This window comes from Etheostoma spectabile, chromosome 13 (genome assembly GCF_008692095.1).
Source record: "Etheostoma spectabile isolate EspeVRDwgs_2016 chromosome 13, UIUC_Espe_1.0, whole genome shotgun sequence".
In the NCBI taxonomy this organism is placed as follows: domain Eukaryota; kingdom Metazoa; phylum Chordata; class Actinopteri; order Perciformes; family Percidae; genus Etheostoma; species Etheostoma spectabile.
The window spans coordinates 7,283,233-7,295,560 of record NC_045745.1 but is presented as its reverse complement, the minus strand read 5'-3'; the positions used below and the strand labels follow the sequence as shown (position 1 = coordinate 7,295,560).

At 42.1% G+C, this 12,328-nt stretch overlaps 2 protein-coding genes across 3 annotated transcripts in view; both read left to right on the top strand.

Moving 5' to 3' along the window:
* thap12a (THAP domain containing 12a) overlaps positions 1 to 494 on the top strand; it is a 4,138-nt gene extending 3,644 nt beyond the window's left edge. Inside the window, exon 6 of the mRNA XM_032534300.1 lies at positions 45 to 494. Coding sequence (XP_032390191.1) covers positions 45 to 494 — 450 coding nt within the window. The remainder of the gene's footprint in view (positions 1 to 44) is intronic.
* Positions 495 to 1,559: 1,065 nt separating this feature from the next.
* si:dkey-250d21.1 (uncharacterized) overlaps positions 1,560 to 12,328 on the top strand; it is a 13,145-nt gene continuing 2,376 nt past the window's right edge. The window contains exons 1-9 of one of the 2 annotated variants that reach the window (XM_032533445.1): positions 1,560 to 1,689; positions 3,824 to 3,944; positions 5,114 to 5,218; positions 5,320 to 5,356; positions 5,793 to 7,594; positions 7,705 to 7,735; positions 8,042 to 9,807; positions 9,928 to 9,976; positions 10,512 to 12,310. In XM_032533445.1, the coding sequence (XP_032389336.1) occupies positions 5,168 to 5,218; positions 5,320 to 5,356; positions 5,793 to 7,594; positions 7,705 to 7,735; positions 8,042 to 9,807; positions 9,928 to 9,976; positions 10,512 to 12,310 (5,535 nt within the window). In that variant the 5' untranslated portion in view covers positions 1,560 to 1,689; positions 3,824 to 3,944; positions 5,114 to 5,167. Of the gene's footprint in view, positions 1,969 to 3,823; positions 3,945 to 5,113; positions 5,219 to 5,319; positions 5,357 to 5,792; positions 7,595 to 7,704; positions 7,736 to 8,041; positions 9,808 to 9,927; positions 9,977 to 10,511; positions 12,311 to 12,328 lie in introns of both variants that reach the window. The other variant, XM_032533444.1, reaches the window with a different exon arrangement.

Genomic DNA, 12,328 nt, shown 5'->3' with positions numbered 1-12,328 from the left:
TCACCAGAGAAATGAATGAACTGTTCTGTGAGGACCACATAAAGGCTCTGAGATGCCTGTCACTGGTCCCTGCTGTCATAGAGCAGTACAAGTCCACTGAGCCCGACGAAGAGAATGTGCAAGTGTTTAAAAACGACATCCCTAACGCAGGAACCCTCTCCGCTGAGCTGCACTGTTGGTGGGTTAAATGGAGCAAAAAGGGCAAAGGTGAGACGTTGCCGTCCACTCTTCATGACACACTGCAGCTGGCCGATGTGAAGTTCTTCCCAAACATGCTTGCTGTTCTGAGACTGATCGGCATCCTGCCCACCTTAGCGCTGGAGGGCAGCTGTGATGTAGCATACAAGCGCTTCCAGGTGTACATAGAGCACACACCGGAAAAATTCAAATCAAAAAGTCTCGCTCTTTTGTACATTAATAATGATATTGAGTATGATCTGGATTCGATGGTTGAGTTCTACATGAAGACATACCCTGACAGGGAGGGGTTGTGATTCTAGTAGTTAAGCCTCTGGACAGATTATCCACCGCTTTTTTTATGAGTCAGACACCTTTTTATGTTTTTTGTTTTCCTACTATCGAGCCTGCATACTGAAGTAGCATCTTTATGTTTTTGTCATGTTTGTCCTTTATGCTGTTTTCATGTTATGTTTTGGGCAGCCAGTATTAGTCTCTCTGCTACCACCCAGCAAACTTCCCAGGCTGAATAGGAATCCTGATTCCAGCTTTTCAAGTCTATTTCTCAACTATGTTGTTGAAATAAATTGCAAATTGTTCATGTGTAATAGTGTATTATTTACTCCTGTAAGCCTTATTAAAGAATTGTTGCAATGTCACTCAGTGATCTGCTGATGTGTAAAAGTTGGATAACATGGATCAGGTAATAATCCCTCCCTAAACACGTTAATAAAGAGGTTGTCTCTTGGGTTTAATAACCTTTTGTGGTCTTCATATGTGAGTATATTTTGTCTATTTTTTTAAGGTCTTTTACAAACAACCTAAAATACCTATGAAGAAATCACAAAGACGTAATGCATTCTCTTGAGAAAAAAATGTGCCCCTTTTTTCTGAATTATGAGATAGCTCAGAATAATGTGAGATTCTCTGCACCGAGTAGCCTAATGTTGCTGCTGGTTGATGCCAAGGCTGAAGACCAACAACATAAAGCTGCTTAAAAAACAAAGAATACATTTATTGAGAGCACTCAACTAAGAATGCAGCATTTAGCAGCTAGAGTGCTACATTTATTTTGAATTTATAAAGAATGTAGTATTTATTCAACAGCCAAAACAAGAGCATGACTATACTCTAATAATATATTACTCAATTGAAATGTATTCCATAATAGTTCCACGCAAACATAAACGTATATATGGATACACCTGCAAGTTCCTTAGTTGATAGTGTGCGTTAAGTGGTGCATACCACCAAGCTTTCAAAAGAAAAACTTGCATGGCTTTCGGGGCCCCTGGGATTCTGCGGCACTTTCATGCTTTGCTCGGTGGGAAATAGAATAGGATGTGAATTATCTTGACAAGGAAACTCTTTGGCCGGGCCTAACAGTGCCATTCTGCCCTCTGCTGGTTAACATTTTGCACAGCACGGGTCTAGTTCCTGGTTGATGGGATAACACGCTTTCGGCGACTCTTGGCTCATCACGCAACATCAACTTTTGAAAGCATGGAATTAGTAGGTTCTTAGTTTACCAAAGAGACACAATCGAAAATAACGTTGAAACTCAACTGTTTCGGTTGGAGGTTTTGCCCAAGGCATGGCTCTGTAGACTCTTGCAGGTTTGCTCACAGTAGGCTTGCCAGCTTGCAACCGCCAGCTAAGCTAGCTAACTTGCTAGCTAGCAACATTGCAGTCCAAAATGACTGACTGCTGCGCCGCAGCGAACTGTAATTACCAGCAAGGGGAATCCGAAAACTCCCCTCCACTCTTCAACTTTCCTTTGGATCCGGAGAGGTAAGAGTTACTCTTATTTCATTGAAATATGGGTTAAAAATAGCCACTGAGCATGCTAAATGAATGTGTTAGCTATCCAATTTTAGCACTGGTGTTAGCTTAACATCATGTTGGCTAACCGTGACACAACTCTGTCGAAAATGGCGCAGACTAACGTTAACGTACTCTTGAAAGAAAAGTCCATGTGAAATAGGCTCCGTTCACTCATTCAGCCTCGGAGACCGACACCAACGTTTGGTATTGACTTATATAACTTCATTTTTGTGTTCAGTTAAGCCACAGAGCAAAAGAAGCCATAGTTTCAAACTTTTTGCGCTGTAATTTAAATAGCTATCGGTACACGACACCTACCGTCTCGACAGTGTGGTTTTATTACTAGAAGAACTGACGTTAGCTTAGCAACATTAAATACCTCATTGATGGCATAACTGTGGCTATTTTCTTCCAAACTGCGTTAAAAAGACACATAAATGGTGCAGTACAGCTCACTGTGAACACTTTCTGTTTAACCTTATATTTACGTAGTTTTAACAGGTTGTGTCCCTATGAATAAATTGCAGTGTAGCGCCCCCTTTTTATACTGGTGTTACCACTAAAGGAGCTGTTATTTGCTTGTTTTGAGATTCATGGAGTATTGTGCAATTATAAGAGTGTATGTTACATAAAAATCTGTTCGGTAGAAATTTAAGGACTGTGATTGAACTGCAGCTGCAGTTCAGCTGTCTGTATCGCAGCACTGTGTCTGTGGAAAAGAAATGTAACCTCCAAGCCAAATGAAAGAAAAGATTGCGGGGTGAAAATGTTTCACGTCCAGCCCTGCAGTTTGTAGTCTGTCCCTTTGCTCTGTGTTCTCGTTTTGAATCAGATACTCGTCTAATATTGTGTTAAATTGAGAGAAGTAAATCTCATTTTCATGTGGGCAAATTTATTCCCACTTATTCTGTGCATGCATCGGTACAATCCGTAGAGAGAGAAGGAATTGTATTATAAAAGATGGAATGAAAGCAAAGAGCTCACGTACAATTTTTAGTTTTTTCAGCAAAAACTTAAAACTTTGCTCTTTCTTTTTTATCATTACCAACATAGAGGCAGAGCTGGATGTATCAGTGGGTGTACCAAATCCATGCTAGTGTTGCAGTCATAACCTCTTGTAGCATAACTGCACCATGCACGTGCAATAAACATCAACAGCATCTCTAACAAACAGAGTTGTGTATGGATGTTATATTTGACTAAAAATGTATTTGCAAAGGTATTAATCCTTTCAACATAGCAACTGGCAGGTTTTTTTTTAGTTTTAGCTAGCGTACATACAGTAGTTTGGACCAATATTATAATACCTTGTCTGACTCTGCATAATGTATACACTTGTAATATTTATGTAACATTATTTATTTACATATATATTATTCCACTTCCCTATTTTTGTACTTCTTCCCTCAGTAAACACATTGAACTTGCTGAAATAAGAAAATTGTTCCCTTGTAATAATTATTGAATAAATATTGTTGCTGTTTTTTAAGTTCTTGTGCTTTTATTGTTTCTTGATCTTACAAATTAGATCAAGAAAGTAGCCTAGCTCACGCAGTCCTGTAGGGTACCATTACGACCTCCTACTATGGTGACATTTAGTAATGCAGAGTCACTGTGCTCACCCATAAACGGGTGCATCACAACAAATAGTGTCAAAGCAAACTGTTTAACAAACCTCAAAGGTTTGTCTGTTAAGTCTTTATTTAATATATTTAGTGTACAGAATATTAATGCACAAGCGTTTTGACTATGCTCAGTTTAATTCCTAAGTATATGGATTTGACCGCAACCATTTATGTCATTCTTCCCCTGTGTTTTTCAGATGCAAACAATGGTTGAACAACTGTCAACGCCCAGATTTGGCATCAGAACCTCCTGAGCAGTTGCATAAGCTGTACAGACTTTGTGCAAAGCACTTTGAGCCCGCTGTGATCTCTCATCAGGTAAGATGCTATGCTAACCTATTGTCCACTACCCTTTGTGTGTGTTATTCTAAAAATGTGATCATTTTGCTCCCTGTTTTGTTGTTCTTATAGTACCACTAGCGTATATAAATTCTGCAGGCTAATAACACCTGTTGTGCTGTTTTCACAACTGCAAGGATAATCTGGATTACCATTATTACAAACACCGGCACAATCTAATACGCATTAATTAGAGATGGTCCGATACCTTCCCGATTCCGATACTTGAACTCGCATATCGGCCGATACAGAGTACTGATCCAATACCAGTGTGTCATATAGATTAGATTAGATTATACTTTATTCATCCCACGACGGGGAAATTCTGTCATTACAGTAGCAGCATAGCAGCAACAGCAAAAAAAAAACAATAACACACAAACAAGTAAGCACGAAAGAAATACAAGGCAAGAAATAGACAATGAAAATTATATGATGATATTGTATTATGTTTTAACAGCTGTATACTACTATCCCTGTATGGATGTGATATGTTGTCGGTCTGGCTCAGGTTAAACTATTTCATGCATTTTGACAGTCAGTCATAACGGAAAAAGAACATAAATAAACTATTTTAGCCTAGATTTTCTTTAGGGCTTTATTACGTGGTATTGTATCAGTGTATAAACTCCAGTACTTCCCGATACCAGCGTTTTAGGCAGTATCGGAGGTGATACTGATACTGGTATCGGAACATCTCTAACGTTAATACAAAACACACACGAGTGTTTTTGGTGTTCCTTATCCAAGAAACACATTTGTGCAATCAGTAATGTAATGCACACACATCACATGTAACTCAGTAGATTAACACAAGTTGATGGGTTTTGTTTGTGTTTGTGTGTGTATGTGAGTGAGTGAAATGTGTTTTTAAAATAACCTTTTAAAACACTTTGGTTTCTTAGACAGTTTGTTAATGTAAAAGTACTTTTTAAAAATAGTTATAATATTAAATAGTAATGTTAAAAATCAATAATGGTCTTGTTATTCAACCTTTGTGTACCCAGTGATGCCCAATGCTACTGTATATAGTTATATTTCTTCAGACCAATATTATATGGTGTGATCTTGTCAATGGGAAATTTGCCGTTTTGCATAGAATATTGAGGATTTGCATAGATTTAGGATCTCCTACTTTTTGTTTTTAGAGCGCCTCCAGTTTTGTCTTGACGGACGATGCTGTTCCAACAATATTTGACTTAATGCCTGTGGATAATCAATCAACCTGCAACAGAAAAAGAGCTAGAGATCCTGTAAGTCTTTTATTCAATCTTTAAAATGTCTCTTAACATTTTCCATCAGACATTAAGACACTAAAAATGTAAACCTGTAATTGTCCTTTCCATCTACCTAGTCTGAAGAGGAACCTACCTCTGTGAAGAAGACAAAAGGTACAGTAACTGGTTCACTTCATTCTTTAAAGCTTTAGTGTGTAACATTTTGATATTATTGAATGTCTGTTACATTCAAGCCATTGCCAGATGAGTTGCTACAAAGCTAGTTTAAGATTATCAGCTCCACACAACTCTCTCTGTATTTCTCAATGTGGCTTTGTTCAGAAGATTGTGGCGTCCGGTGACTTTCACACACACAAACTCAAGTGAAGATAATGACCTCTTCTGAAGAGTCCATCATGTTTTTTTTAATCCTCTGTGTAGCCCTTGGCTACTAGTACTATAGCTTCAATAAGTCCCCTTATTTAAGGCCTCTTGAGTTTTATTCTATATTAGAATGTCATCGCCCCTTTTGTAAATATTTATTCACTAATTGAATTAGCATTTTTAAAATCATCTCAGCATTTCAAAACATGTTTCTCTTTCCCATCAGAAAACACAGCAACAACAGAAGGGACTGAGAAGATTAGTGAAGTACCTGGAGACAACAGTGCAGTGCCTGAACTGAAAAAAGAGAACCAAACCCAGGAGGATGGAGCCAGCTCCAACGCAAAAGAGACGCTGAAAGTCTATTTCAAGGAAATCCTGGCATTGACCGGATTCAGCATAAATGGTGCAAACATCGACACTGACGAGCCAATCGGAGGTGCGAGAGGACAGCAGGCTCTCAATCGAATCTGCGTGGAGAAAATTGACAGGAAAGAAATCCTCCAGTTCAGCGAAGACCTCATGCGGGAAGAAATCCAAAACAGCCTCAGACAGGCACGCTTCTTCTCCATTCTGCTTCAGGATGTGACACGCATAGAGGGAAAGGACCAGATCCCAGTTTTCATCAGGTCCGTTACAGTAGATGGGTTCCCACAAAAGCACCTCATTGGGTTCTTACCATGTGACATGGATGTAGAGAATCTGTTTTACATGCTTCTCTCAGAGTTGCGCAACAAGTGGGGGCTGAGGATGGAGCACTGCAGAGGACTGACTTATCTGATAACGGGCAGCATGTGTCAGAAAATGCGAGATCTTACCTCCAGGATTCTGCAAGAGTTCCCACAAGTAGTTCTGTCACCAAGTGACCCATATGCCTTCAACATATGGATTATTCGCTGCATGCCTGTGCCCTCAATTCAAAATGTGGCTAACACTGTTGAGGAGGTGGCCTTGTTACTCAAGAGAACACCAGAGCTGTGCACAAGATTGGAGGGAAAGATACAGATGGCATATGGGCATATCAAAGGGGAGGTGGGCAGAATCAAGGCAGCCATCAGTGAGAATTGGGAGTATGGCACGGACGCCTTTCAGACCATGTTAGACATTCTGGAGCCATTCCTGAACTGCATCAATGAGATGATTTCAAAGGTAGATGAAAATACTGCTGAACAGATGGCCAAGCTCAAGCCAGTTTTGAAAAATTTCAACTTCATCATCACACTTGTTATTCTGAAGAACACCCTCTGTTGTGTTAGTATACTCAACTCGAGTCTCAGGGGGATAATTAGCATCAGCAGTACGTTGCAGTACACCATTTCCAATGCCTTAAAGCTGGTAAGCAAATACCAACAGGAGCTAGCAATATTCCACAGGAAGTGGTTTTCGGATGCAGCTGGCAGAGCAAAGAAGCTGGGAGTGGAGGTCACTAAACCAGACGGCGATCAAGGAGACACAACTGAAACCCCACTGGAGGACTTTTACAGGGAAACCATAAGCCGGCCCGTCTTGCTGTATCTCGTTGCAGAGGTGAAGAGAGTGTTCAGCACAGAGATGGTGAGGATTCTCCGATGGCTTTCGTTAGTGCCATCTTACATGGCTGACCACAATTTCAGCATCCGCAGGGATAAAGTAGCAGATGCCAACTTGAACAACCTTGCCAGACCTGACACGTTCTACGAAGAGCTCGGCTGCTGGGAAGTGAAGTGGAGACATGCGAGCAAGCGCCGGATCCTACCAACCACTGTGTTTGCTACACTCAAGATTCCAGATATTGGGTTTTACCCGAATGTGCAGAGCCTGTTGCGGGTGTTGGGCACTGTTCCATGTGTAAACGCAGAGGCAGATGTGTACGGTCAATACCATATGGTACTGGAGCGGTGCCACTCCTACCTGAAAGCAACACCAGAGGACCAGAGACAATGCAGCATGGCATATGTCTATGTGAACCAGGATGTGCACTTCAATGTTGAACAAATGGTGGAGTCATACGCCCAGAGGCATCCAGACATCCTACAACTGCTGCAATCGGTCAGTAGATTTTCACAAGCAGAATACATTTGAAATTCCATCGCCTTCTTGGGTGATGAAACAACTGTTCTACTTGATATTACATCATGCTTTGTGTGTGTTTGTTGCAGGATGATGACACCAAGGCGAAGCCTCCCCAAGGTGAGATGGCTTTGAAATTATTTACCATTACAGCATGCAGGGATTTTGGTTTGTCATAGGCTATTCTATCACATAATATACCAATTTAAGGGAAGGTGTTCTCAAAATAGAGCTGCAGACCAAAAGATGTGCAGGAGACACAATGATGGCCACATCTAAAAAGATTTTTGGGAATTTACTGACTACAGGCTTGAGTGAAAGTAACGTGGGCAAGATGAACAATATTTTTGTTTTAAACTTTGCTTATGCACTAATGTGTTTAACTGTATTGTCAGTTTACAAGCTCATTGCCACCTCTCGTTTCAGTGGCATCGCATGAGAACCATGCAGAAAAGGACACTGAAGAAGAACTACAGTTTATAAACCTAGAGATGGATGCTGAAAGGCTTGTGGAGCTGAAGTGTGCAGAGACTGATAGAGAAGCTCTTAAATCTGCTTTGCAGGCTGCAGTGACAGCTGCTTACAGCACTCATAGCAGGAAACGTAGCGATGCTCCTGCTCAGGAAGGAGAGGTCGAGTATGTGACCAAGTCAGAAATGAAAGAAGTTCTCACTGTGTGTGAAAATGCTGTCAGGGAGGGAATCCTCTTAGAAGTTGGGACTTCATTCTTTTCCTTGTTCATTGACAGTGTTGTGAAGTTTGGGGAGAAAGACTATCTCCCACTTTTCCTGAGGTTTGTAGACAGTTTTGATGTCATGCGATTGGAGTTGATGGGATTTCTTGAGGCAGATCTGGATTGTGATGCCATGGTACAGCGTCTCCTAGAAATAGTTACAGTTGAGTGGAATCTTGATTTGAACAACTGCAGAGGTCAAGCATACCTAGGCTCTGGTGATGTTTCCTACAAGCTGAAAGCCTTTGCCTGCAAAGTCCAGGAGACTCATCCTCTAGCTATCAGCACCCACTGCTCTTCCTACTCTTTCAACACATGGTGGTCAAAATCCATCCCAGTGCCTGCTGTGAAGAGAGCCCTGGATACATTTGAAGAGGTTTTGATGTTTTTTGGCAGCAGTGCTACTCTGCAAAAACAGCTTGACCATGTGATAGCCTATGGTCTTAGAGAGAGCTATGAAAAGGTCCAAGAGTTTCAGGGGACGTTCTGTGCCCTTTGGCAGGAGAAGCATGATTCCTATGAGGTGTTTGTGCAGATGCTGGAGCCCCTAGTTGAATGTCTGGAGAAAATCAAAAATAACCCACAGAGATGGAAGGCCTTTGTGTCTGACCAAGCTGGGGCACTCCTCAGCAATGTGATGGAATTTGATTTCATCATTGCTATGGTGGTCTTGAAGAATGCATCCTCTTTCACCAGAGAACTGAGCGCGGGTCTCCAAAAGGACCACTTCAGTGCTGCGTCCCAACTTTGCCAAATCAGTGGTATTGTGGCAACTCTAAACCGAGTAAAAACAAGTATGAAGGTGTTTCACCAGAACTGGTTTGACGAGGCCTGTGCAATGGCACAGAGTCTGAGAGTGCAGATTGAAGTGCCTGAAAATGCTTTGCAAAGAGACGGCATGATAAAGCCAGTCGGTTTTTACAAAGATGGCTTAAGTGTGCCCCTAGTAGATAACCTCATCAATGCCGTGAAGGATCATTTCTCAGAGGACCACAAAGAAGCTCTGAACTTCCTGTCCCTAGTTCCATGCTCAGTAACAGTGAGTTACATGTTTGAGAGCTTGAAGTCAAAGCCTCCACTCTACAGCAGTGATCTTCCTGATGCTGACAACTTCTTCACAGAGCTGTGCTGTTGGAGAGTCACATGGAAGACCAAAGTTGCGTCTGTGACCATCCCAGGCTCAATATTTCACACATTGCGCCTGCCACTAATGCAGTACTTCGGTAACATCAATGCACTGCTGAGGATTATGTCAGTGTTACCCAGCACAGCACTGGAGGACTGTGGTGTCATAATGCGCCACAAGAGGTTCCAAGAGTACCTGAGAAATACAGATCCCAAAGACAGGTCCCCGGGCTTAGCAATGCTGCAGGTGGGCACAGACTTCAGCAGAGACCTGGACCGCATGGTGACCCAGTGTTTGAAGGTTACACCCCAGGCCTTAGAGGGTATATGTCTGGTACGTGCTTGTATGTTTTCTTAAAAATGGCAGTGTATTACATTTCTGTTTTAATGTTGTTCCTTATATTTTATTGATTATATTAAAGACTAATTTTTATTTACCTTGGTATATTCACAGGACAAGGAATCCAAAAGTATCATCAGAGACTGTGAAAATAATATGGAAGGTATGGTTGATTTAATTAAATTTGTTAATGACTTCTAAGTAGTAAAACTACATTACTCAACAGTCCCATATTTACAAAAAAGTGAGATTTCCATGTCTCGTTTGACTACAAAGCAGGTTGAGGTGCTGTATAAATACTGTGAAAGTATCAAAATGCTCAATCCACAGAGAAATGCAAACAGCCCAGAACTTCTGTACATTTGTGATGTCACAACTGTACTTTATATAGGTAGAAAGGGCAGCTACTGTGCAGCTATAGTCTGACTGCAATGACGGGACAGAGAATCCGAGAGCGCAGATGTTGAAGACCCGGAAACACTGACCAATCAGAGCAGACAGGGCTTTTTTGGGGGAAGACGGGTGCTAAAATTTAAGTTTTCTGACAGAAGGTGAATACAGGTATATTCAGACAGACAAGATGAGAATAATAATGTTTTTTGCACATTAAATCATTTAACTAATGTCCATATTAAGTGTGTTTTTTGTCATGACCGTAACCACTGTTGTCTGTCTGTTTTCTCCGCTGATATATCTAGTTGATTGTGTCCAGGAGGAAGGTGAAGAAATTAGAATTCAGCAATCTCCTGACAGGATGGAGGACCAAAGCATGAACCCCGCAGAAGAGAATGGGCACTCTGGAGATAATCGTCAGAGCTTGACAACGGTATTCAAACTTGCCACATTACTGGGGAAAAAGAATATCAGTCTCTCAGACCTTTCCGAAGAGGACAGAGAGCTTTTCATGCAGGAGCTCAGCATGTGTCGCTGGTCTAAAAATGAGAGCAAAGGTACACCTTTAATAGGTGAGGATGAAATGGTGAACCTCCTCATAAATGGAATCAGAGATGTCATACTGAAGGAAATACAGGAATCGCCATTCTTCTCGCTTATCACAGACAAACCTGTTAAAATTGCTGACAAGACCCACCTGCCTGTTTTCGTCAGGTATGTTGGAGAATCTGCTCCAAAAGTAGAACTAATGGGTTTCTTGCCATTTGATGAAAACTGTCATGTTGATACACAGGCAGAAAACCTTGCGAAGATTCTCACTGAAGACTGGGGCTTACCAATGTCTCAGTGTCGTGGGCAAGCATTCATGCACTTGGGCTCAGGTTATCAAAGCCTGAAGAAAATGTCTTTGGATTTCCTCAGGAGCTATCCGCTCGCCGTTGTAACACCCAGTGAGTCTTGTGGCCTTGCCCATTGGCTAACAGGAAGTGTGCCTTGCCCTTCAGTAGCAAAAATGTTGGATATCACAGAAGACCTGCTGCTGTTCTTTGATGAATCTCCTTGTCTGGAGGGACAGCTAGCACAGGCTGTTGATGGACTTTTGAATATGCCGAGAGAGGCCCTGGATGAAATGCCAGAAACCTGTTGCTCGAGGTGGAAAAAGAGAGAGGACTTCTTTGACATACTCTCTGACACACTAGAGGGCATCCTCAGCTGCCTAGATGCTATTAGCTCTAGTGCCATAGGTGCCAAGTCGATGCATGCACAAGTTCTCTCCACCGCTCTGAGAAATCTGGATTTCATTGTCACCCTTGTGATTTTGAAGAATGCTTGCGCTCCTCTCCGCAACTGTAGCACCGTCTTCCGCTGTGGAAACCCTGCTGATATTCTCTGTGAAGTGGAAAAAATCCCCTCAATTATAGAGACTCTTAGCAAAATGTTAGACAATGTGAGCACACTGCACTCCACTTGGTTTGAGCAGGCGTTCCAGCTAGCAACCAAGGTGGCTCCTGAACAAGTGTGCTTTTCAGAGGAAGCCAACAGCTATGAGTCTCCTGAGATATATTACAAAGAAAATCTAAGTGTTCCTCTCCTCAGAAGTCTCATTGATGAAATGAAGTACAGCTTCTCCGACAGCCACTTGAGGGCCCTGTCGGTCCTGTCGTTACTGCCCTCCTGCAATCCACAGCCCGTTTTGCCGGAGTCCACAGACAAGCCATTCAGCCTCTACCTTGCAGACCTTTTGGAGCCTGAAGCGGCCGAGCAGGAAATCAACGCATGGGCCGCTGTCTGGAGTGAAAAATACCAGGATGCTGCTCCTCCATCATCCATCGCGGAAACGTTGGTCCACCCCGAGTCAAAGAGCCATCCAACTGTTACCTCAATGCTAAGGCTAGTAGCTGTCTTGCCTAGTGTCAGCATGGAGTGTGACCTGATGAAGACCACTCTGAACTCAATGAGGGATCTTTTAAAACACACTGTATGCAAAGGCAGCAGAAAGGACCATGTGGTGCTCCTCTTTCACTGCACAACACTCCAGAGACTGCCGGAGGTCATTGAGAGGTGTATGGAGGTTGACCCAGAGAGCAATCCATGTCTTTCCCAGGTACATTTTAAAATGGTT